At 42.8% G+C, this 26,956-nt stretch overlaps 1 protein-coding gene across 3 annotated transcripts; it reads left to right on the forward strand.

Annotated features, from left to right (window-relative positions):
- The first annotated feature begins 8,900 nt into the window (after nt 1-8,900).
- Mrps31 (mitochondrial ribosomal protein S31) lies at nt 8,901-26,453 on the forward strand. 3 transcript variants are annotated; one of them, XM_034519815.2, is made up of 7 exons: nt 8,901-9,140; nt 16,269-16,550; nt 18,953-19,114; nt 20,381-20,521; nt 23,216-23,289; nt 24,796-24,939; nt 26,151-26,453. In XM_034519815.2, exons 1-7 carry the CDS (start codon nt 9,022-9,024, stop codon nt 26,378-26,380), a joined length of 1,152 nt encoding a protein of 383 aa, XP_034375706.1. In that variant the 5' UTR covers nt 8,901-9,021; the 3' UTR covers nt 26,381-26,453. The 3 variants fall into 3 exon arrangements, with proteins under 3 accessions (XP_034375706.1, XP_076770011.1, XP_076770010.1); XM_076913896.1 differs by lacking the exon at nt 8,901-9,140 and adding an exon at nt 12,397-12,494; XM_076913895.1 differs by lacking the exon at nt 8,901-9,140 and adding an exon at nt 15,016-15,281.
- Nucleotides 26,454-26,956: the final 503 nt, after the last annotated feature.

Consider the following 26,956-nt stretch of genomic DNA (forward strand, 5'->3'; position numbering starts at 1 on the left):
CAGGCAGTCCTGGATTGGGGGGGCAAAAAAAAGTATCGGGCCAGGGGTCAACTAAGAAAGTGAGTCATTCATCTGTATCCCTGCACGGCTTCTGCCTTGACTTCCTGCCTTCTGTCCATCTGAACATGAATGCCAAATAAACCTTTTCCTCACTGGAGTTGCTGTTATGCAATAGTGTTTCATTGTAGCAACAGAGTGAAACTAGAATTCTTGCTCTTCCAGAGGACTGGAATTCATTTCTCAACCCACATCTGGTAGCTATCAAATCCAGCACTGGTGTATCCAGCTCCCCCTTCTGGCTTCTGTAGGCATGTGCAGGTACCTACAGGGGCACACGGGCACACACACACACACCACATAAATAAAAATAATAAAATAAATCTTTTAAAAGTACCATAAAGGGCCGGGCAGTGGTGGCACACGCCTTTAATCCCAGCACTTGGGAGGCAGAGGCAGGCAGATTTCTAAGTTCGAGGCCAGCCTGGTCTACGAAGTGAGTTCCAGGACAGCCAGGACTACACAGAGAAACCCTGTCTCGGAAAAAAAAAAAAAAAAAAAAAAGTACCATAAAATCAAAAGGAGCTGAGAATACTTAAGGAAACTGTGGTTCACAGGAGTGATAAACTATCTTTAACTCTAGCCCAGTTCAGTGGAAGATTCTTAGGGTCAGTCGATACCTAGCTTCAGCCTCCCTATGATCCTTTTCATCTTTTTAAAGATTCATTTAATTCTGAAAGTGATGTGTATGTATGAAAACATGCATGCTGGTACCCGGGAGGCTGCAAGGGAAAGTTGTCGTCCCTAGAACTACTAGAGTTACAGGTGGTAAGCTGTCTTACTGGTGTGCTGGGTGCTCTCAGAGAATAGGGAGTGCTCTTAACTGCTGACCCATCTCTCTGTCATCTTGAAAACAGCATGTTACAGGCAAAGAGCACTGCTCTCACTGAACAACAAAGTGCACTTCAGGGCTGACTTCCAAATGAGCAAATAGTCACACACTGGCCTCTCTGCTCGAGGTAGTGGTGACTACCCTTGATTATGCAAGATATCAGTGTGGTTGGCCTGTAATGGCAGCAGGTTTGACGCAGGTGAGAGGACAGACAGACTGACCACAGGAATCAAACCTTTGTCAGTGTACCAGAATTTCACAATGTGCAGGTTAATGACATCACGGGGCAGGCAGGGGTGGGGATGGGGGTGGGGGGAGATAACGCAGTGTGGAAACTGGAGTTGCAAGCACATCACAAACACAGAACATCTTGGATTCAAATGTGCACTCAGTGGATGAGGAGAAAGAAAATACTGCTCTCATTACATAATGTCAATACCCACTACGTATTCTTGACTACTGAGAGAACTTTTGTTGAAGACTCCCTCGAGTCTTGTTTGAAGTCAGTACAACCAATATTTGACACTGAGAAAAGCAAGCATCGATTTTGTTTTCTGTAAGACTATGCGAAAGGAAAAGGGGAATTTGCATCCGTGAAATAGTTGTAAGAACAGTGTTTGAAAGGGGACAATTTCTCTTTCATGTGTCTTTTCTTTGGAAATTTTTTATGGCTCTTGTGAAAATGGGGGAAGGAAAGTCGGACCCCATGTGTATTTTATGAGCCTTAAATGTACAGTTTTAAAGAATAAAATATAATGGTAAAATAATTATGGATGCATCAACAGTAGGAAACAGTATGCTGTAACTGGAAAAGCCTCTCCTCTCATATATCTTAGAACAGATTTGACTATAGGTGACATAATCAATTTGTATATAGAAGATATCGAGAAGTAGGAAAGACCCAGAGGTCAGTCATGTCTGGGTCAGAGTTTCCAGACTGCCTTTTCCCTAGTGATCCTCAGACAGCTGGTATTCCGCCTCATAGTGCAGCCTTACATGCATTATCCAGGTAAGAAGGGACCATTCTCACACACTGCCTTTTCATCAGAGGAAAACATATCTCTCCTCCCTGAGAGTTCACAGTCAAACTTCACGATGTGTTCCATTGGACCAGAACTGGAATTCATATCCTCTCTCAACAACAACAATAATGATGATAATAATAATTAATGGTGGACAGAATAGAATGATTCATAATTCATGTAGAATAGGACCCAGCAACCTGCTGAAAAGGAGTGGCTAACAAACACTGAAGACTTTTCAGGAAATGCTGTCTCTACTGTGGGCATGCAGCCTTGCCAGCACAGAGTAAGCACACTGTGGATAAGTAAGCACTGCTGTGTTCTGACAAGACATAACCTTTGGATGTGGAAACTTATCCCATATGCGTTAGATTGCTTCTCTCTCTCTCTCTCTCTCTCTCTCTCTCTCTCTCTCTCTCTCTCTCTCTCTGTGTGTGTGTGTGTCTGTGTGTCTGTGTGTCTGTGTGTGTCTGTGTGTGTCCATGAGTTGATCAAAAGCAACTTAGTTGCATTTACAAGCCAGAGTCCATGTCTAAGTTTGTGTCAAGTCGACAAAAGCTAAGTTAGCATGTAATTTTTACTTCCCACACTATGTTTTGAGTTCATCAACTATTTAAAGCCAGATTTTTTTTAAAAGCTTTTAGAACAGCCAATAGAATAGAGTTGGCTAGCAGGCTCATCTGTCAAGCAGGTTTAGAATATGGGTCCCTTAAGATTGTAGGAGGGCCCCACTTTCTCTAAGATAAAAGCTTCTTAAAAAGAGAAGAGAAGCTGGGCAATGGTGGCGCACGCCTTTAATCCCAGCACTTGGGAGGCAGAGACAGGCAGATTTCTGAGTTGAGGCCAGCCTGGTCTACAGAGTGAGTTCCAGGACAGCCAGGACTACACAGAGAACCCCTGTCTCAAAAAAAAGTGCAAGAGAGAGAGAGAGAGAGAGAGAGAGAGAGAGAGAGGAGAAAGCAAGGCTCCCAAAAGTTTTCCAGCAGCAATCTTCTTTACTCAAAAAGATTTTACATAACTGCAAGTATTTAGGGAGATAAAACATATATACAAATCTAACATTTACTTATAATAAGCCATAAGTTTGTTTTAAAATAACTCTTTGGTGTGCATATACTTTTAACATTTATAAAAGACAAGCACGCGTTTGCACACTAAGGAGATGCATGTGTGTATTTATTTTCACATACGGAATTAAATCTAAGTTAAATATTTGATACTGAAGAACACAGAGCATTGTTGATGTGCTTGGCTCTTCTTGGGGAGCTTCTTCAGCTGCTCCCACCTCTTGTCCAGGGCGTTTCCTTTGCTCCTCTGCTCTGTCTGGTACTTCTTGGATGCTGCACTCAGGTACTAGTGTGCAGCTCTGCCTTCTGCTCTGGATGCACAAGCAGCTTTTTGAGAAAGGATTCCCAGAATCTCATCCAGCTGGTTCTGGACTCTGGTCACCTAGAAGAGAACATCTCAGAATTCCAAGGAGCCCTAACAATCGATAGCCCAATCCCCCATGTTTACCGAGTCATTGAAAAGGCCTTTGGCAGTGGGAGTCACACCTACCGGGGCTTTCTAATACTTTTCCACATGGTGATGACATTGCAGAGGTTTCAGTTGCACTAACACTGTAGACACTTTGTAGACACTTTCTGAAAGTTGGTGTGTCTCCTCTGAGTGTGACAGCAACATGGTCCTGAGTCCTGCCTGAGTCACAGAGCCATTTGACAAGTCCTATAGAGTTCTGTATGTCAGTCTGTACCACTGCTCCATTCGTGTTTCTGTTCTTCCAAAGCTGGGCATGATCGTCACCACATTTGCATGATAAGCATCCCATGCCATCCTGCATGGTTTTGTCATTTCCAAAGGACAGGTTTTGAGTGGCAGCTATAATGCCACAGTCTTGGTCTCTAGCTTTAGCCGTCTCTACATAGGAGCAGGCAAGGTTGGATTTTGCTTTCTATGAACATGCAGGACTCACTTTAGTGTTATGAAAATCCCCCAAGACAGACAAGGAGTTTAAATGATGGTAAGCAACTATTGGCAACTCTAGACTGGTCAGAGAAATGGACAAGGGAAAAGGCACGGATCCAGGAAACATCGGGGTACCTCGGTAGACTCCCTGGAGCTTGGTTTGAGCATGTTTCTCTAGTGTGGTTTGGCTGGAGGCCACGGGAAGAAGCTCAGGATCCTGACTTAGATCACTGAGCGGTAACCACCTGTTGAAATCTTGTGGCCTTGTGACTCCAACAAGGGCAAGTTCTTACTGTACCTATTCCATGTCTTGCTGAAGCCCAGGAGCTGTGATGTATTCCTTACCATGAGACAGGCTTTCATCAATTCTGTCAAAATGAGTCACGGCAATCAGTTTGATAGATTATACCAGGACTTACGGAGCTCTGTCTCTGTGAGTCTCTTCTCCACCCCCACTCATCTTGCTTTGTATCTGGGTATACCTGCATTGGATTATTCTCTAGCAGGCATATCCATCTGAAACCCATAGGCTACATGCATCCCAGGATAGCTATGAATGTGACCCCTCAAAATTATCAATGACAGCATCGTGTCACGGTATCAAAAGGCTGTCTCCTTGCTTTAAAAACAAAAGTATTTAATTACTACTCATTGAGACCCATCCATACCTATGACCAAGCTTTTTCTTAAATTCAACAGCAAGACTACTTTGAATATGCTAATAAGTGCTGTTTGAGACACAGAGCTAGCAGTGATCTTTGTCATACTAAACTATTTGCCAGATAAGCCTAGCATGGTAGCATGCACCCAACACCCAAGCACAGGGAATGATGAGGCGGGAGAGTCTGCCCTTCTTATCAAGACTTTGCCAAAAACAAAACAGAACACCTCACATATCTTTTACACTACCAAATTGTCGCCAAAATAAATGTTACAAGCAAATGTATACATTCTCAAAAGAGGAATATCCATACAGCCACAATTAGATTAAATTTTTACTTATAATAGGTCCTATTGAGTTAGAAAAGGTTGTGAGACTATCATAGGAACCTATTGTCTCCTTTGGATTTCCCTAGCCCTTGATTATCAGATCAGGCCATTAGACCCACCCATTCAGTCAGGAAATTGCAATTCAACCCAAAGCTACCAAGGTCAGTAGCCATCAGCTTGGGCTTTTGTTTGTATCTTCACCTTACTATTCAGAAGGTTTGACACAATCACGGTCTGCCATCACTCTGCTGCCCCAAACCTACGGTGCATAAAATCTTTTCCTTTCCTCTTGTATTTTGATTACAATAGTGGAGACACAAAGATTATCTATGTCTTCTGTGGGAACTCCCCTTCTGTGGAGCAGAGAAGACAAGCAAAGCCAGAGAGCTTGCATGCCCAGGCAGGTTGTATAGATTAGCTATTTAACGTATGGTTTAAAATAGTATTCTCTATTTAATAGCAAAACCTGTAGGAGACTGTTAAGTGTGTTTCCCAGTTCTCTAGAGGAACAAAACTGATCTCTAGAATGTATAAGAATGACTTACAGGCTGTGGTCTGGCCAGCAATGGCTGTTTCCTGATGGAAAGGCCAAGGATCTGGTATTTAGTTGTCCAACCTACAAGGCTGGATGTCTCAGCAGTTTCAATCTGGAGTCCCAGGGAAGTCCCAGAGAGCTGCCGGTCTTCAGTCTTTGTTAGAATTCTGAAGAAGTGGGTTCTGTGTCTGGGTGTGTGCAGAAGCCTGGATATCACATGCAATGCATTCAGTCTCTATGAATGCCAGAAAAGGACACTGAAACCCAGGAGTTGCAGTTACAAAAGCTTGTGAGTTTGGGGAATCAAACCTGGGTCCTCTGGAAGAGCAGCAAGTGCTCTCAACCACTGAGCCATCTCTCCAGCCCCTGACAGCCTCTTTTAAAACATTATACATCTTGTTATCTATTCTACTCTATACTTTCTATAGCACTGAGCATGCTATGTGTGTTCATGTCCTCATTTGTTTGTTGTTGGCATGACTACATCACTGCTACCTGAAGTTGTAAACTTACAAGTGCAAGGATTTAATGCTTTTAACAGATGTTTCTCTACCTTTTGGTAGTTCTTAACGATGTGTAACTGCTTAATTTCCATATAGTAAAATGAATTTGAAAATCCAGGCTCTATTGCACTAGCCACACCTAGTCACAACCGGAGCTGAGTAGCAGCTTGTAGCTTGTGGTTTGTGACTTGTGGGCAGGACACACACAGAGCAATTCCATCATCTCCATAAAGTCTATGAAATGTAATGGATCCAGAGCAGTAGCTGCTACACGGTGGGATTCAGAAAACATCTGTAGAAGGAAGTTTCCCATTGACTCTAATCACAGGAAGTAATGGCACCAAGGGACACACTCCATTGTGGAAAAGCAACCCTATTTCCCTTGGTAATTTGCATCAGTCACCTCTCCTAACACTGTTGTTCCTTTCTTAGACTGTTGGCTTAAAGCAATAGTTCTAAACCTGTGGGTCATGATGGGGGACACATATAAGATATCCTGCATATCAGATATTTATATTATGATTCATAACTAGCAAAATTAGTTATGAAATAGCAACGAAATAATTTTATAGTTGGAGATGGTCACAACATGAGGAGTGGTATTAAAGAGTCTCATCATTATCAAGGTTGAAAAACAACTGGCTTAAGGGCATCAGAAGCCCCAAGTGGCTAGGGGGATGTCTGAGCTTCCAGTTCAATATTAAATGTTTGCTGAAACATTTAATATTCCCAAAGATGTCATTTTATAGGTTGTAAGATGTTTAGAGGACTCAAATTCATAAACAATGTGTATTTATCAGGCCTTACTATATGATTACAATGTTTTTATTTGAATCTTCATATGTATTTTAATTGGGCATGCCAAAAAATAATATTAGCGCATAACAAAAATGAATTTTAAAAGGTAACCAAAGTAGCTACAGTTTGCTTTAAAAATCTTTTGGGCACAAAATAAATATGGAATCAACAAAAAATATTGAAGACAATTATCATAGACCCATGACACAATTACATGAAATTAAGTGTACCCAGTTGAGAAAAAAATAAAAGACAGAAAGTTTATTTCTTTAGGGTGCAAGAAATGCTTAGTGACACAAAGGGTTAAAAGGTGACATTTGCCATATAGACTTACGGTGGTTATATCTCTTCTCTGTCCATTTGTCTGTCTGTCTGTCCCTTTCTCTCTAGATGGCTGAGTGGAGAGTGATTTGGTTTTTTTTTTTTTAAAGAATATTTATTTATGTATTCATTTATTTATTTATTGTCCCAAGGTTATATCTCTTCTCTATCCATTTGTCTGTCTGTCTGTCTGTCTGTCCCTTTCTCTCTAAATGGCTGAGTGGAGAGTGATTTGGTTTTTTCTTAAAGAATATTTATTTATGTATTCATTTATTTATTTATTGTCCCAGACTGTTTTCTAATGAGTAGCTTGGGCATCATAATTTGCACCAAGTCAGGTCTGGCCACCCTTCCCCAATGAGCCTATTAAAAGAACCAAATTAAGAGCAGAAAGAAAAAAAAAGATGTATTTAATGTGCTCACATTGGGAAGGGAGGACAGAAATCTAGAAAATGTCTCCAGTCCACCTTTAGGGTCCTGAGGTAAATCAAAGTTTAAATAGAAGGATGAGCACATCTCAGCAGTCCTTCTCGGGGTGTGGGCACACTTGCCATTATCTGAGTTTTACCTTTCCCCTATAAGATGGTTTGATAAGACGTCAGAACTGTTTGAAATCCCTTTCAGGGAGACAAGTTACTCCTCTGGCTGGTGCACCTTCTGTCTCCTACGGTGAGATTCCTAAGGAAATCCCATTCTTGGGTTCCGTTATTTCAACAGTCTGAGAGTCAGGTTGAGAGACACAAATATCACAAATATCGTTATATCTGCCAGACCCCAGTTCCATGGGAGGATCAGGTTTTATGAGGATGTTCCTCAGAAAATAACACTAGATGGTCTGTATTCAATGGTTCCATGCAGGTACTCAGTTTCCATTCAAAGATTCATCCAGTGAAACAGGATCTGTCTCGGATCCCCACATCCTTGTGCTATAATTGTCCATGTTAAAAACAAACAAACAGAAACCCTGGAACTCTCATCTTAAATGGAATAAGAGGTATTTTATTCTAGAGCCATTTTGAGTGACCATGGTTCAGATACACAGATCTTGATTAACTCAAATTCCACATTCAAACATGGAAGCAGTTTCATTACATTTTTATAGTTTTACAGAACAAGGTAAATTATAAATCAAGACAAGGTTAAAATACATTGGTGGGTATATCGGAGAAGTAAGTACAGCAAGATGGAGAAGCTTTTCTATAGGTCTATAGGCCTAGGATTCAAAAGGTTAGTTCCAACACAAAGGTGGCAAGGAATGGTTGTCAGGGTTGAGGCAGTGCTAGAACCAGCCCAAAATAAGGTAATTAAATTAATTTCTGGACCCGCAACATTCCAATCTCTCCAGAGTACTACGGTTCTAATCAGCTGATCAGTCTCTGCAGCCACAACTTCTTTCCAGGAGTTCTCACCCACAGTCCTCATAAAAGAAGGCTCCAGAAACAATCATGACCCCTTAGTATTTCCCCTCTTGTGTCCCCGTCAATCTTGACAGCAAGTCCCTCTTTAATTTGCACTATCGCTTGACTCAAATAAAATTACCTTGCTTACTTTGCAAACCTGTGGGATTGCTTACTTTCAATTCATCGGAAAAGAGGTGAAGAACCTGGAAACAACTAGCCCAGACCTTGACCAGGAGTAAACTGTAAAAAAAGACGAGCTCTGCAGACTCACTCCGTCCCTCAGGGAAGGGCAGGACAGGGGGTTCTGTCAGTTCTCTATTGCTCCAATCAGTTCAGTTGATCATCCTGCTCACCTTCTACGATCTGCAACTGTAAGGAATCTCGATCTCCATCCAAAGAGGAAACAGCAGGATCAAGCCGGCCAAAGATCCCGGAACATAATTATTGGCTTCCGTTTCCTGCCGGAATTCAAAAGGAGAGGGAAGTGAAGGCGGAAAACATCTCGGGGGACATTTTTGGCAGAGGGACGAACTAGGTCATTTGTGGGCTCCTTTGAGTTTGCGTTTCCGGTTGTGCTCTTGCTTGAGTTTTTTACACGATGCTCCACAGAATTCTGGCATTTATAAGCCCTCGCCCTTTCTCGGGCCTCCCTTTGTCCTGTGGAAACCGCGAAGTCTCGGTGGCTGTGCTATCCGCGGCCCAGTCCGGAGCTGTCAGGTAAGGCAATTGAGAGTTGTTGGCCCCGCCGGTCTTCCAGAACTCCCTTTCCCTCTCCTTGACATGCAGCGGTATTTTTTTTCCGGCCGCCTGGGGTTGGTACTGTAACCGTAGGCTCTTAGAAGCGGTTGTTTTAAGTATGGGTAAAAAGAAATCGTAGAAAGACAAGGCAGCTTGTTGGATGACATGAGTGTGGCTAACAGCTATAACAACCTGTCTTGTCTCTTGTCCTGTTTCTGCTGCATGCCCACCCCTCATCTTGCTTGGTGTTACTTCTCTTTGTACAGACTCCAAAAAAAGAGGTCGTTTCTTTCATTTTCTATGCTTCCCAAGAATTTTTGATAGCCTCGTTAATGCGTCCCTCCTTTATTCCTTACTGCCTTGTTTAAAGTGCGTTTATATCAGTTACTAATGTTGAGTTCCGAACAACAGTCCTGCCATTCTGGACAGTAGTATACTTCCATCGAGGAGGTAATTCAAGTATAGTGAAGGTAGCATAGGTAAGCAGAGAGTTCATCCTCTCAACAGATAACTATAGGAGAGCAAATAGAGACATCTCGAAGTTTGAAGAGGTTCATGTTATTCTTTCAGGGCACTCCTGTTCTCGACACCTACTACAACAGTGCCGAAGCAAGATAGCAGTGGAGATGGAAAGGATAAAGTGCGTGAAGGAGTGTGCACAAAATAGAGTAAATAGGGTGTGGCATACGATAAAGCAATAGCGTGCTCAAAAAGAGCAACTATTTCTGCTGATTGCCCTAAAGAATTGACAGGAGGAAGATGTCCGAGAAAGATTCTAAAATATGTCAGCATTTTAAAAATGCAAAATGACCTTTTGTTGTAGGAGCCTACACTGTGAAGGGTGAAAAGTGTGAAGTGGGAGACATCTCTAAGGGAAGCCATGTGGTGGTTTTGAGTTGATGTTGGGGACTTGAAATCAGGGTTTCTTGCTTGCTAGACAAATGATCAGCTACTCACATGAACTTAGGAGAAGCTCATGAGATATTCTCAAGGAAAAGAAGCTCAGATGAGTGTTTAGGAAAATTGTTTTATTATTTTATTTTAGGGAGCATGCATGGTTTTCCTGTCTTACACATTATCTTTTTGTAGTGTCACAGCAGCCTTGAGAGGAAACGTTGTGGTAGAGGTCATATGTGTGACTCGTTCTGGTTTTCATGTGTCAAGGTACCTTCAACATTAACTTTCAAAAATAAAAGAGTAATAACTGTTAGAGGATTTTTCCTAATTTGAATTGTCCATATTGATATTATGAGAGTTCTGTGTATTGATCACAATACTTCCTTTGTAACTTATTTTTCACTCTGATTCTCAAGTGACTGATGAAGTAGCCTCAGGCTTTTTCATAAGCAAATTATATAATTTCAGAGTTGGGGAAAAAAAATTTTTTTTGCATTAAAGTGTTCCAAGCCTGGTGCTGCCATTTGCCAACTTTGACAATTTTATACATATTAATAATAACTTATTATTTTATTATAATAATAAATTATTTTGTTATAATAATCATATTGTTATGGTTATATTATAAAATATAATAATTATATTAATGATAAATTAATTCAGAAAACAAACTGCAGCTGAATTACCTTGGGTTTTAATTAAAATGCAAATTCCTAAGCGCCATTCCAAATGTGAAAACTGGGAATCTCCCTAATCCATTGCCTGTACACTGTAGCAGTTCAGAAGTCCCAAATCCTTTGGAGCAGCAGCTTCTTTTTGTAAAATGAGAATGTATTTTTGTAAGATCGTAAGGATTAAGTAACATAGCCACTCAAAAGAAGTCTTCAAACTAGTGGTGCCAGCATCAGCATCACTTGGGAACTTGTTTAAAATGTAAAATTTTTAGTTCCTCCTTGAAAGTACTAAGTCAGGATTATGTAGTGGGACCAAAGAATCTACATTTTAGCAAGTAGAATAGATAATTTTTGTATGTTGTTAAGACTAAGAAACAGTACCCTAGCCATTAGCATCCTAAAGCTAGAAACTGCTTGCTGGACCCTACTATGACTGCTCACCATATCACATGATAAACCAAGTGAGCCGTGGAGCAGGCTGTTGGAGGCAACTATAGTTGAAAAGCCAGGTAATGAAGAAGATGAAGTGTAAACGTATGTTTTATTCACTGATGTAATTGTCATCTTGGAGACTTACTGCCTCCATCTGCTGTCCTAAGCCTGGTCCTGGAAGCCTCTAGCTTCCATACAATCTTATCTAGGCCTAGAATGCTTTCATTCTCTGAGACTTGCTGCTGAATAAGCTCAACCTTCCTTGCTCTCTCTGATCTCTGGCTGGCTGATTCAGCTCAGCTGTTCTGGCACAAACTCATCTCCAAGCTGACTGATTCAATCTGGCTTCTCTCTTAGTCTCTGACTAAACTGTGCTGCTTGGCCTCAAACTAACTCTGGCAATCTTTTCTGATCTTCTGGCTCTTTCTCATTCTTTGGCTCATTCTGTCTTCCCCTGTGTCTAGCTTGTTCCCTCTTCTTGTTTTGTCTTCAACATGTCTCTCTATAACTATCCTGGTAAAACTGCCTCCTCTCTCTCTCACTCTGCACTGCTCTCTTAAGTAGCTCCCCTTTCCTCTCTCTTCTCATGAGAGTTGGGCATATTATTTTCAAACATGGATGCTTCCTTCTACAGACTAACTTTATCTTCATTGTTTAGGATTAAGGGCAAGTGTTAAGGGCGTGTCTGTTCCAGCCAGAGGGATTAAAGATGTGTGCTAAGGGCTGAGCCACACCACAGCTGTGCAATCTCGGGAGCCCCCTTATCCTAGTCACACAGTCAAGGGTCAGGAGATGCTTTCAGCTGTGCAATCTCAGGAGCCCCCTTATCCTATTCACACAGTCAAGGGTCAGGAGATGCTTTCAGCTGTGCAGTCTCAGGAGCAGAGATCATCCTTTACTTGGGCTGCTTTGTCACTGCTGATACATCCATCCTGACGTACAATACGATGGGCAAACCAGAGAGAGTGATTGTTTTAAACCATTTCACGAAAGAAAACCTATTTCAGCTGATTGTTCTGGAAGACACTTGTCTAATGAGGCTAAATAGAGAATCAGGCTTGAATCTGCTTTCAATGTTCTGCCTTACCGTAGACTTTGTATTTACTAATGAATTGTCAGTGCCTCATATAGTGCCCAGCACAGAGTAGAAAAATTTCCACACCGTATTTATACCTATTCTTTAATTTTAAAAGTGTTATGTTTATTCCATGTTTGAGAATTCCACAGATGTATTTCTATCCTGGCTGCTGAGCACTTACCACTCCAGCACATGCATGAGTTTTGAAAGTTCAACAGCAAATACCAAGCAAAGACTTTTATCTCCTAAAAAGTAGGTATTTGGATCATTTAAAAGTAGTATAGATGTATGGAACTCTGAGTTTCACACCTAGCACCCACAAAATAGAGAAGGAAATCTTTTGCCTAGATACAACAGTTTGTGTTCTTTTAATAAGCATGTCCAAATTAAGCATGTCAAGATTCTCTTCTCTGCCTGCTTTGTTTAGCTTACTGTTAAGGACAGTTCTCCGAGGCTGTGGGTTTGGACTAGACACCTGCACCAGGCCCAAGAGAGACCAAAGGAGCACCTTGTTTGTTGGCTAACTCATAGCAACAAGCTCTGGTTGGTTCAGGAGAACTGTGGTCCCTTAAATAAGTAGCTGTAGTCACGTGGTGATTGGCTAAGCAGTAGGCAGTTAATTTATTTTTCTCTGGCTCACTTCCATTTTTCTGTAAATGGTGTCTTATTGCCTTGCTGGTTAACGTTCTCAACCTGCTCTGGTTCTGGGAGCTGCCCGGTTTCTACAGTGGTTTCGTTTTGCTCTGATTAAATGTAGCACAGATTAAATGTAGCTATACTACATTTAATCAGTCTAAGGAACTTTAACATTACAAATAGTAGTTGACTAAATGTCATAAAGTCATTTGATAATACCTAAACATTTTTGTAAGTCATCCTTTCATGAATAGAAATTTGATTATTTTCACATTGCTTAGTTATGACATCTTGAAGAGGCATTCATTATGTTAAGAACAAGAACTTTGCAGTCAGTCTGATCTAAATTTGAGAATAGCAAACTGCCATTTATTAACTGTGTTGTTTAATGTTTCCCAATCTTCTGTATCATGGCACATATACTGACCCCAGGAGGAGTGGAGGAAGGCAGCCAGCCTGGGGAGTACCGGAGTTCTAGGCCTCACTTGGAGCTAGGTGATAGTACCTCAGCTGTACACGTTTATGGCATGCCGGTGTGGCTCAGGCCTTAAGGAACTTTGAGCTAGGTGACCCTGTATAGTGAGTGGTCTGAGTGACAATGTCCCCTGTAGGCTCAGATGTTTGAATACTTGGTCCCCAGTTGTTAGTACTGTTTGGCTAATTTTAAGAGATTTGGCCTTGCTGGTGGAAGTATGGAACTGGGGACAGCTTTGAAGTTTCAGAACTCACACCTAGTCCCAGGTTGCTCTGTGCTTCCTGCTTGCAGCTCTAATGTAACCTTTAAACTGTTCCTGCCTCTGTGACTGGTATTTGCTGCCATGTGTCCCACTGTGACAGACTCACATCTATCCCTTTAGATCCTTAAGCCCAGTAATCCTTCCTTCTGTAACACAGTAGGAGAAAAACAACTAATAGCCATGATTCCCAGTTGGTGGTGACATTTAGGGAGGTTCAGGTAGTGCAGCCTTGCTGGAGAAAGTCCATCATTAGAGGTAAGCCCTCACCTCCTTCCAGTTTGCTCCCCCTACCATTGAAAATGTGGGGGTTCATGCCTGCTTGTTGCCATGCATCCCTGTCATGATGGACTCTAATTCTAATCTCTGTGGAATCATAAGGCAAAAATAAAGTTGCTTTTGGCCACAGAAATATATCTAATTCAAATTTGGTATCTAATACCAAAGGAGGGTTCTTGCTGGGAAGAACCTAACCATGTGTTTTTAAAGAACGGAAGACTTTGGAAGTTTAGACTAGAAAACAGGTTAACTGCTGCAAAGCAAGTTTAAAACGTCATTCCAGTCAGAGCCTGGAAGACAGTAATGCTGAATACAATGTGGACTGTATAGGCCTGGCCCCAGAGCTCAGAGGAGAATAATATTGGCAGCAGGGCCAGAGGGCATTCCTGTGATGTTTTGGCAAAGATTCTGGCTACCTTCTGCCCTTGTTCTAAGAACTTACGTGGAGCTAAATTTTAAGTAATGTATTGATCTTTCACCCTCAGGGCTGGCTCACCCACACCCCCTGGGCCAGGGCTAGCCCTACTGTGCTGCCCAGGCAAGGTGCGGAGCCTGTTCCCCCCAAGCAGTGCAACCAGCAAGGGCCAGAACCAGCTTACTCCCTGTTATGACCCTGGGGTCAGCTCTTCCAACAGCCTCAGGTGACCACAGACAAGGGGCAGAGGGCATCCCCCAGACCACATCATGGCAGATGAGCGGCTGAGCCATCTCTTCCCTTGCTCTGTCCTTGGGGTCCAGCACTATTGTGTTGCCCAGGCAAGGTTCAGTGCTCGTTCTCCTGAGTGCTGCTTGAGCAAGGGACAGGGCTAGCCTTCCTGAGATCATAACCCTGTGGCAGCTTTCCCGACTGCTGGGGGACAGGGGGCGCACCACCTCTGCATCTGTGCCACCCCATGGCAGATGAGTAGAAGGGCCTGCCTACCCACAGCCCGATGCCAGGAGCAGCTCCATTGTGCTGCCCAGGTGAGACATGGGGCCTGTTATCCCAAGTGTTCTCACCTGTGAGAGATTGGAGCCAGCCCTCTAGAGCACAGAATCTGCTGAGGAGCAGGGCCAGTTCTGCACAGCTCCTGGACAACCACATGGTCCTGGCTGTTCCGACCAGGGAGTCCCCATGTTCTCTACTAGTAAGATGAGCCATGGACATGAACACCTACCCCTGCCACTGCATAGACACGGACTCAGACATGGCTCTCATTGGCAGATTGGGCTGGAATCTCACCATGGCCCCAGTGGTGGGGCTGGCCACACATAGCTCCTCCCACCGTCGAGCCTCCAGTTCCATCTCTCTTCAGAATGCTCAAGCTGCTCCGCTTCTCCTTCTCTCCTGTCTGTCCACCACATGCTCACACTTAGTGGTGACTCTCACTGCAGGCTGGTCACACGGCTGGTAGGTCCTTGGGCGACATCTTTCATCTGTGCTGTGTGGGGTGGTGGCAAAAAGGTGTCTATGGCCTGCCTGTGCCATGGGCTGGAGGGCAGGTCTGTGGGTGTCATGGCAGTCCACAGGTTTCTGTCTGTCTTCCTCCTGCCTTGGTTGCATTGGATTAGATTTGATTTAATTCGATTTTTATGAGTCCTAAGCATAAGACAACTTTGGTCACCAAAGATTCTCAAAGATTCTCAATCTTCACCAAAGATTCTCAAAGAAACTTTGGACTTTTAAACACTGTAGAAACCATGAAAGACTAAAGAACTTTAATAAAAATTGGACTAAATATATTTTTGCATTCCGAAATGGCCATGAGCTGTAGGGGCCAGGGAGTGGAATCTAGTGGTTTAGAATGAGAATGTCTCTCCAAGTCCAAATATTTGAAGACAGTTGGTTGCACTGTTTGGGGAGGCAGTATGTCACTGGGAGCGGGCTTTGAGAGAGTAAGGGCCTGTGCCACTTCCAGTTTGTTCTCTCTGCCTTGGCTTGCATTTGCACCTGCTGCCATGCCTGCCTCTTTCTGAGACACTTCTTTGTCTGATGGCTGTTTTTCCTCAGGAATCATAAGTCCAAATCACTTCCTTCTTCCATTTATTGCTTTTAGTCATGGTATTTTATCTTAGCCCTGGGAAAGTCACTGAACCTGAATGGTTACTCCTGACTCCTGTGGTTTTCAGTTTCCTTCTCTGTAAGAGGAGGATAATGCTGACCTTTGGAGTTGATGTGGGTGTGAAAAGTTGTACACAAGTCTTGTCTAAGCAAGGGCCAGAGTGTATGCTAATACAGGATGAATGGCTTCCATTATGGTTGCTAATAACAGTGGGAAGCAGAAGGGGGTGGAGAGGGTTTACATGAAGCTCTTTTACATGTAGAAGCAGGTTTTTCTGTTACTATTTTATTATTCTTGAATTGCATTTTCTTCTCTTCCTTAATATGTCATTTCAGGACAGAAAATTATATCCAAAGAGATTTTTGCACTAGCAGATCGATCTGTAGCAAGAAAGATGACCAATCGGTTCCAGCCAGTGAAACTTCCCAGAAGGCAGCAGAGAAACAAGGCAGGGGAAAGGAGACTTTGAAAAAAGACCTGCTGGATGTTATTAAGGACATGAAAGTTGAACTGAACACAGTAAATACAACAAAGCCGCGTGGCAGGAAACTTTCTGCCAGTCTGGAGTCTACCATTGCCAGGCTTCAGAAAGCTCCAGAAGATCCTCCAAGGAAGAGGTAAATTGAATTCCAATTTGAATGTTCTTTGAGACTAATCTATGGTGTTCCAATCAGCCTTTTCTTATAGTAAACAGTCTATGAAATCATAGTGCTTAAGAGACACTGAGAAAATGAAGCAGCAGAAGTAGAGGGTTTCTAAAGTTACTTTAAGGATGTGTATATGTGTATGTGTGTGCATACATATTATATTTATATATTTAAGGAACAAGACAGTATTCGTAGTCAGGCATGGTGGCATCTTCCTCTAATCCTAGCACTTGGAAACCAGAAACAGAGTGTTGTGAATTTGAGGCCAGTCTGGGTTACATAGGAGAACTTATCTCAGAAAAACAGTAACAAAACATCAAAAATACACATACATATCTAAGTACTTGTCATGGACTACATTTTGGCACACATATTTGTAATCCCAAACTCAGGGTGAACTCTGCAGACTGCAGCAGTGTGAATGCCAGGCTGGCTTGGGCTACATAGGGAACTGTCTCAGAAGCAGCAACAGGTGAGAGAGAGAGGGGCTTTAAAAACTCAAGATGTGTTTGACTTGTTATTGTAAATGTGCAGTTGAAATTATTTAAATGACTGAAATGAGAGAACCTGTTTGAAAGGTTCAGTAAGATCATCTTAGTGTGATCTTATTGAGTCTTTGAGAATTTCATATGTGCATACAACATATTTGTCTTTCAGTCCTCTCTATAATTCCTCCTAGATCCATCTATATCTCCCATCCCCTCCTAAACTCATACCCTATTTTATAGTAACCCACGGAGTCCAGTTTATATAGCCCATATACTCTTGGGTGTGAGGCACTCCACTGAGCATGGTCAGCACACCAACGGTGACACTTAAGACAAGCGACTGTCCCTCCAGCGGCCAGCAGCTGTCAGTAGCTTCTCACAGAAGCTCATGAGCCCTCTGTGCTAGGATGCTGGCTACCTTGATTGTGTGCAGGTGCCCAGATGCATCTTTAACATCTGGGAACCTTCTGAAACCTTCAGGAGGAGGCTGTGGGCAAGACTGGAGAATGGGGTGCACTTGTTCTGAGTGTGAAGAAAAGCTTCTTGTAATAATTTTATTTAGCCCCTGGCACTTGACTTTTTATTTTAAGAGAGTATCCCACTCTTTCATGGTTACCCATGTAATTACTTTGTAGCCCAGACACGGCAAGCACTGTCTCAGCTTCCGGGGAATCTCCACTGAGATACAGGCCTACACCTGACGAGCTCTCTCCTCCCGCCTCTCTCCATCTCTCTCTTAGAATCCAGTGTCTGCACTTGAGCTCACCAATATGGCTAGGATGGCTGCATTACAGATTACCCTAAAACACACTCTCATAAAATAACCGTTTTCATACTCACAGAGTGTGGGCCTGCAGAGAAGACCACGTTGGGCGGCATGATGTCTGAGGCCATGGAAGTCTCTGAAGTCATCTGAGGTTCACTCACTGCCCTAAGACTCAGTCAGAGGCTGGTGTTGGCTCTCAGCTCAGACCGTAGCTGGTGCTAGAAGCAGAAATATCTACATGAGCTGTTAGGTTGCTTTGACATGTGTACAGACTGGAGGCTGGGGACCAGGAACAAGTCCCTCAAGAGAGTGCAAGCAGAGGGAAGATGGGGGTTTTTTGTTCTTTTTTTTTTTTTTTTTTTTTTAATGACTAGCATAGGAGTTGGATGGACTGGTGCCATCAGTTCAGTTCACATTGACGTATATGTGTTTGCTTTATTTTTAAAATCACAGAAAAGGACCTTTCTGTGAGGGTCCAACTCAGGCTACAACGCTCTCATGGCAGATGCTTTCCCAGGACTGAGTGGGTGTGCTGGGCCACACCCAGATTTTTCGTGTGTTCTGGGGATGGAACTCAGGTTCTCAGAGGTACAGCAAGCACTTACTTCACTGACTGAAGCATCTCCATAGCTCTCAGTTCTTCATCCTGAGACAGGCTCTCCCTGTGTGGCCTGGGCTAGCCCTGAACTTGTGGTCCTCTTGCCTCAGCTTCTGAGTACAGAGATAGTGTGAAACACCGTGCCTGGCTGCCCAGGGTATGTATCAGCAGGTGTGTATGAACTTAGAGTTTCCTGTTTCACAGTTTCTGTATTACTAGTGTCTAAAGCAAGATGTTTTTATATGTGAAGTATGTATAATGGATACAGGTAATACTAGCAGTTCTGTGGCTGAGGTAGGAGATTGTAAGTTGCAGGCCAGCCCCCTGAGACCCTGCTCAAAACAAACAAACAACAAAAGAAAACAGTGTTGAAACAGTGTTGACTATTTGAAAATTCTTGCTTTTGTTGGAAACCGAACGATTTTTGAGTGGGGTTTCCTCCCCACGTTGGTTCTCTTTTCACTGCACTAGTGATGTGCTAACCAATTCTGCCTCTCCTCCATTTCGTTTTCTTTTTTAGAAATGAGTTCCTGAGTCCTGAGTTGGTGGCAGCGGCTTCGGCTGTTGCAGATTCTCTCCCTTTCGACAAGCAGACAACCAAGTCAGAGCTGCTCAAGCAGCTACAGCAACACGAGGAGGAGGAGTCCCGGGCTCAGAAGGCTAGAGAGAAGCGCAGGATTAGGTCGGTGGGTCAGAAGTGCAACAGTGTTGCTTTATTTATAAAATCCCCCTCATGGGCCAACAAGATGGCACAGAAGGAAAAGGTGCTTACTGCCAAGGCTGATGGCCTTATTCCTCCAAGCCCTGAGGGCTGAAGGAGAGAACTCACTCCACGAGCTGTCTGCTGACCTCCATACATGCAGTGTCATGCTTGTGCCTGCAAACATGCGCACCCCACATAACGATAAAATCTAAGACATCCACCCATGACAGCAAGTACTTTTAACTGCTCTGCCATCTCTCCAGCTCCTGTTTGAGTGAAGCAAATGGCTTAGCTCTTCTTTTAAGAAGTTACAAAGATTTTTTTTACCCCTGAGAGAGAAATGACAAAATCAGTACTGTTATTTAAAAGGAAAATTAAAATAAGTAATTGAGTAGGATGGTTTCTCTGAGAACATTAGTTTTCCTCAGTTAAACAGTCTGCTGGGTCTGCTCACAGTGCGATGGCTCCTTTTCTCTTAGGCTTGAGTCAAGTGTTTCATCATACTCTTTTCCTTTAAAAACCTATTTTCCATGTTTGTGTCTGAGTGTATGTATCTGCACCGTGCGTGTGCAGGAGCCTGCAGAGTCAGAAGAGGGTGGTGTACCCCCTGGAACTAAAGTTGTATGAGGTTTGAGCTGCCATGTGGGTGCTGGGAACAGAAGAACCCAGGTCTCCTTTGAAAGCAAGCAAGTATCCTAACTGCTGAGTCATTTCTCCAGTCCCGTGTATGTGACCTTTTATCTCTTTGTTAATTTCTGTCATTTCCCTGCTTGCTGCCCGAGGTCATGGAGAGTGGCAGGGCTTCTCTCTGCAGGATGGGCTGAACCTCCTGTTCCCAGGAAGCACAGAGCATCAAAGAGTAGACTCAGACCTAGACTGTCACATGACTCATCCTATATGACAGCAAATAGAACTCACTTTCAGTTTTAATGTAGCCGGCAATGCAGGTTGTAGGTACAAATATACTTGTTTGTATTTTCCTGTCAGTTTCTGTGGATATTAATAATTAATAACTTACATTTTCATTTTTCAAATAAAGATTTGAGTATATTTTAAAAATTGAAGACATGCACCTTAATGCCTGTGTCATATGAGTGTAAGCATTGGCTTTATTTACTCATAAACCTTTACGCTCTCATTGGAGCATAAAAGTGAAATAAGAAGTAAGTGGCATGTCTCCTGTTAAGAGAGATCTGCAGCTCTAGTGCAGCTAAGATTCCTAATCTCCTGACCTTGTTCTTTCAGCTTCACTCATATAATATCAAATATGAAAATTGCCAAATCTGCTTCGGTGAGAGTTAGAACAAGACCACAGCACCAGATTCAGTTTGACGAAGAAATGGACAATTCTCTTAACCAGGAGAAACCTACTGATTTTAGAAGAAGGTATTAAGGCTTTATAATCTGCTGGGTTTTGTTTATATAGATTTTTTAAATTCGAATTGTAATCTTAATTTAGTCTGTGTATTATTACTGATAGATCAATGATAACTGTGGATACCTAGTTAGGGCTTCTATTGCTGTGATAAAACACCATGACCAAAAGCAACTTGGAGAGGTAAGGATTTATTTCATCTTACATTTCCAGGTTACAGAATAACTAAGAGAAGTCAGGGCAGGAACTCAAAGCAGGAACCTAGAGGCAAGAACTGAAGCAGAGACCATGGAGGAATGCTGCTTACTGGCTTGGCCACCCTGTCTTGCTCGGTTTGCTGTTATTTAAGTCAGGACCACTTGCCCAGGGGTGGCACAGCCACGGTGAACTGGGCCCTCCCACATCAATTAAGAAAACGCACCAAGCTTTGCCCACCAGCCAGTCTGCTTAGGGTGTTTTCTCAATCAAGGTTCCTCTTCCAAAATGACTCTAGCTTGGATCAAGTTGACATAAAACTAGCCAGCACAGGTATGCACTGAAATTCAACCTGAAACTCATCACTTAGTAAGTTTTCCTATGTATAGTACATGTGGGGTTCCCTGCAGGTCCCACTGCAAGCAGTGATCTGCAAAGGGGTAAAAATGAAAACCTGGTGCAGACTAAGCCTGGATCAGACTTCAGGGACTGATGCCAGGTAGTTCATTGTTACATATGGAAAACACAGTACAATTTGGGAAAAGGTTTCCAGGCAACAATCAGTCTAATTCCAGGTGTGCAATAAAGCTTAGGGTGTGACTACATAGACACTCCATATGTTACAGAGCACATGTGACCACAAGGGTGAGTTCTATAGCTACAAGGCCTAGAATCTAATGTGATCTCTGACCACAGAGAGGTCAGCAGGCCATAAAGTCCATGTGAAGTCTCCCCTAAGGATGGGTAATGGGCTGGGGAGGGAAGAGTCAGGGATAATCATTCTGGGGAATTTAGGTGGTCTCCATTTATAGCAAAAGGTGCGTGGTGTCTGCCTCCACAGGTAGCAAATAGGTCACCAAGTCATTAACAAAATCCACTCTCAGCTTTCCATATGGAAGGCAGGTATTTGATTTCATCTCCTCCACTGAGGAGACATGCCGGTGTGATTAACATTCCTGGGTCTCTTAGTGCTTCTCTGAGTGTAAGGACCTCTGTGTCCACAACAAATGCAGTTTGCAGTGCTGGTGGAAAGGTATGCCCAGGCTGAATTGGAACTTACTGTGCCATTTCCTGGAGAGAGGTCTTCTGGGTTTAACAGTGCTGCATCCATGAGAACCGTGAATCAGACTGAGTTAAGACTCACTTTACCCACACTGAATAATGATCTTTCATTGAGAATAATTTGTGCTATCCGGATTCTGAACAGATGAGTTTTTAAGAAGCATTATCTTTCGTTCTGGATGTCTCTAACACTGAACATCTATATGCCCTTTGTATGTATAGTTACAGTTCCTTTTCTTCGTTCCTTAAGAGAGATAATTAGGTAAAAAGGCCGGGCATGGTGACTTGTACCTCTAATTCAACACACTGGAGGCTGAGGCAGGAGGAGCACCATGAGTTGCAGGCCACTCTGAATTTTACAGTGAGTTCCAATTCAACAGAGGCTATTGTGAGACTGTCCCAAAAATAATAAGACCAACCCAGTGATGCATACTTGTAACCCCAGAACTTGGGAGGTACTGTTGGCTCTTGAGCTGAGACTAGCCTGGTCTATATAGTAAGACTCTGTCTAAAAAAACACAAAATGCACATAGGTTTTAATGATCATAATAAAAGTCTCCATATTGCCTTGAAGTGGTAAATTGTAGTTGTTTGCATTTGCTAATAAGACAGCTTATCCAAAGATTCTATTTGGGCTTCGAGCTACATCATGACAGGGCAGAGGCATAGCAGCTGGAGCAGGAAGTTGAGCAATTACAGCTTGAATGACAAAGCCCCAAACATCGAAAAGGAACTGAAAGTGGGGCCAAGCCATTGATCTCGGAGCCAGCCCCCAGTGATGCATATTCTCTAGGAAGGCTACACCACTTTCCCAAACAGGGCCACCAATTGGGAGTCAAGTGTTAAAATACAGCAGCGGTGGCGGTCATTCCCATTCAGGCCACCACAGGTGCTCTGGCTCAAAAAATACAGAAGTAAAAAAGCAGCACAAGAGAAACTTTAAAAAGTAAGATTGGGACAGAGAGGCCTCTCTATCCGGTGTGTTAGAGGGAGACAGAGGGAAGTGATGGAGGGAGCAGGGCTCTCCCTAATGGGACTGAACAGGAGTTAAACTGCAGGTTGATTGCTTTATAAAGTACAACCTTTTATCTGTGTCTTCTTCTAGCATTATAATTCATAATTAAACTTTGCAGTGTTCTCTGTCCTCAAGAACAAATGTTTACTGGCTTCTGTTTTTGCATATTTTTATAACCTTCTACAACACCGAGTTTTCTAGAACTTTCAGTTGAGTATTTTGAAAATTTAACTTAGCTGGTTTGTTGTGTTATGAAGCAAAAATTCAAGAGCATATGTTCTTTTTCTCCTTCCGAGTCCTGAAATCATGGCAGTGCAGCTAACATGTCTGATGTGCTCGGTGGGTTCCTTTAATCGATTGTCTCATGCACAGTTTTGTTAGCACTGTACAAATATATTGCACTAAGATGTGTTTTAAAATGTTTTCATCTTAGGAAAAGTCTATTCAAGGGGAAGAGACTTTCAATCTTTGATGTTAAGCAGTTTGCTGATGAAGCTCCTGAACCAGGTGTGTAAGGAGAGAACCGCCCTTCTCCCAGTGGGGAAGTATTCCTTCTTTCAGGAAAGGTCCTGGCGTCGTGGCTGTATAACAGTTGGGTATTTGCATTTTTGTATTTCTTCCTCTCATCGTCCTAGATCTTGCTTATGAATAAAACTGCTGATTTGGGTCATGCTTCCCCCTTAAAATACTGCATTCTGAGGGATCAGTACTGCCAGATGAACGGTCCAGGACTATGGATTGACTGCCACTCTTGTTTAGAAAGAATTCTTCACCTGCCATTTGCAGTATAACTGACTGCTGTTGGATAAAGGTCACTAACCTGTGCTTCCTGCTTTTGGGCACCTTATACCCAGAGTAGGAGAGAGCGTACATGTGTTTATGAAATTGAATACTCTCTTTTCCTTCTGGTTCATTGGCTGCTTCTCAGCCTTTTTAAAAGGCTAAATCTTCATTGATTCTTTATATTGTTTTTTGTTTGTTTCTGAAATATCAATATCAGCTTTGATTTTGATTATTTCTTCCCATCTACTTTTTGGTGGTGTTACTGCTTTTCCAGTGCCTTTGGGTGCATCATTGAGTTATTAATTTGAGACCACTAAACTTTTTATGTAGGTACTTCTTTCTATATTTCTCTGGACTGGCTTCAGTATGTGCTGTGTTTTTGTATGTGTGTTTTCATTGTCATTCACTTCTAGGAATTTTTTTATTTCCTTCTTGATGTCTTCCATGACCCGATTATCGATGAGTGCCGTGTTATCTGGTTCCATCTGTTCTCGTGCTTTCTGCAGTTAACAGCTTTACTCCATTGTGGTCAGATAGAACAGAGGGTGTCGTTTCAATTTGTCTATATTTTTTGAGATTTGTTTTGTGTCCTAATACATATTAGGATTATTTTGAAGAAATTGCTGCTGAGATTGATGTATGTTCTTTAGTTTGTGGGCAGAATGCTTTGTAGGTATCTTGTAGGCCCATTTGACTTACGATGTTGAACTCCAAAGTTTCTCTGTTTAGTTTTTTTTCTGGATGATCATTCTATTGGTGAGAGTAGAGTATTGAAATCGCACACCATCTCTGTGTCAGGATCAGTCTGTGGTTTTAGATCTAACTAACTAACAGTCGGTGGTTTTTTGTTTGTTTGTTTGTTTTTTCGGTTTTTTTTTTTTTTTTGGTTTTTTTTTTTTTTTTTTTTTGGTTTTTTAAGATAAGATGACCAGGCTGGCCTCGAACTCAGAAATCCGCCTGCCTCTGCCTCCCAAGTGCTGGGATTAAAGGCATGCGTCACCACTGCCCGGCAATTAGTTACATTCTTATCCACTTAGTGATTATGTTTGTATGTGGGAGCCTGGGTTTGAGTGTGGAGGTCGCGGGAGACCTTTGGGAGTTTGCTCCTCCTACTGTGTAGGACACTGGGAATCACACTTGCGGAGTCAGGCATGGTGACACTGAGCTAGTGATTACAGTAAGAAAACATTTACATTTCCCTTCACTTACCTGGTTTCTTTAACCCTGTAGAAGCATCACCTTCCCTCTGGGAGATAGAGTTTGCTAAGCAGTTAGCCACGGTGAATGAGCAGCCCTTTGAGAATGGATTTGAGGAGATGATACAGTGGACCAAGGAGGGGAAGCTGTGGGAGTTCCCAGTCAACAATGAAGCAGGTAAGCCTTACTTCAGAAGCTCAGAACAATTTCCGCCCTCCGGAGACTATGTGGGAAGGTGGTCCGTCTTAGAGGGGAGATAGGTGCGTATGAGGATCTCAGCCCGCTGTGGTATCTGAGAAGAGAGCTAGCAAGTTATCATAAGTCCTTTTAAAGATGGTGGGAATTTGATTGAACTCTAACAGTAACAATAAAGGAGTAAAATTATGGTCAAAATGTATCATCGGGCTCAGGGACGTAGTTCAGTCAGTAGAGTGTCTGTCTAGTACACGTGAAGCCCTGGCTGGACCCCAGGACCTCCTAGACAGGCATGGCAGCACAGGTTTAGTCCCTCGTGGGAGATGGCGAGTCAGAAGGCCGTTGTCGTGCTCAGCTGCAGGCTCACATACAGAAGATTGAGGACAGCCTTGGATGTCTGTCTTCACCACTCACCATGTTTGAGACAGGTTCTGTCTGGTTCACTGCTGTGTGGCAGGCTAGCTGACCCAGGGGATTCCAACAGCCCTCCTGTCTTGCCTCCCGTCTCTGTAGGGGCTGCACTGGGATTATAGAGGTTTGCTCTGTTGCATCTTCAATCTGAGGATCACTCAGGCCATCAGACTTGTGCAGCAAGCCGGCTCCCCAGTCGTGGACCTCATTTTTATATCCACTGTACAGCACATGGCTTGGCCTGTATATGGATCAACTACATTTAGAGTAGTTGAGCCAGGTGTGGTGGTGCACACCTGGATCCTGGCATTTGAGATTTGGAGGCAGGAGCATCAGAGGATGGTGAGCAGGCACGGTTCTGTGAGCGCCTGTCTGGAAAACAGACAGAATAAAATGAGAGGTCTGCTGAAGTCAGGATGTAGTTGTGACCTTGTTTTTTTTTTTCCTTTTTGTGTTTATTGTTCCTGTTTTCTTCCCTTGGGTTACTTAAACATCTTCTTATGATTCTGTCTTATTTTACTTTTAAGTATACATCGCATACTTGGCAGTCTCCTCAGATGTTAACAGTATTGGTGAGTGACGGTGGCTTCTGTTGGGGGAGACTGCAGGTCTTCCAGTCACGGCTCGCTCCCGTTGTCCTCATGCTGTCTGGAAACTGATGCTCACAGTCACGTTTGTTTGTTAAACTTCGGCCAACGAGGCCTCATTTCACAGTGTATGCTTCTAACTGCTGCGATGCTTTACGTTCACAATCATGTTACTTTTTTTATTTTATTTCCCAGGTTTTGATGATGATGGCTCAGAATTCCATGAGCATGTATTTTTGGATAAGTACCTGGAGGATTTCCCCAAGCAAGGACCAATTCGCCTGTTCATGGAGCTGGTGACCTGTGGCCTCTCGAAAAACCCATATCTGAGTGTTAAACAGAAGGTGGAGCATATAGAGTGGTTTAGAAATTATTTTAATGAAAAAAGAGATATTCTCAAAGAAAATAACATAACGTTCACTTAACATCATGTAGAAAAAATTTTATATAAACTGTTGAAGATGTATATTATACCTAAATAGAAATTTTATCAAAATTCTCCTGTGTTGATCATTGTACCTGATGTGACTAACATAACTGTGAAATTACTTTTTAACCTGAAATACATTCTTATAATCGGAGAGTTAGCGATACATCTAAGACAGTTCTAACTTTTTCACTGGGTGACTGTGCTTCTTTGAGGTAGATAACTGTTAGTGGTGAAGTTGATATCATCACAACCCTTGTATAACTAGCTCATTTTAACTATAACAAAGTACCTGACTCAGGCTATGTTATAAAGGGAAAAGCTTATTTAGTACAGCATAATACAAACTTTGGTAAGGCGTCATCCCAAATGGAAAAGCATGCACAGGAGGAAGAGCTCACCCTGTAAACAAGCTTGAAGTGGAGCCTCACAGTCCCTTGTGAGGGCAACGTTCCAGTGACTGCTGGCCCTCCCACACGCCCCACTTGTTCCGTTGTACTGGGGTTTGTATTTATCATCTGCCAGTTTTATACACGTATATAATGTATCTTGACCATATCCACACACACCCCCC

Source organism: Arvicanthis niloticus, chromosome 16 (assembly GCF_011762505.2).
Source record: "Arvicanthis niloticus isolate mArvNil1 chromosome 16, mArvNil1.pat.X, whole genome shotgun sequence".
Taxonomy (NCBI): Eukaryota; Metazoa; Chordata; class Mammalia; order Rodentia; family Muridae; genus Arvicanthis; species Arvicanthis niloticus.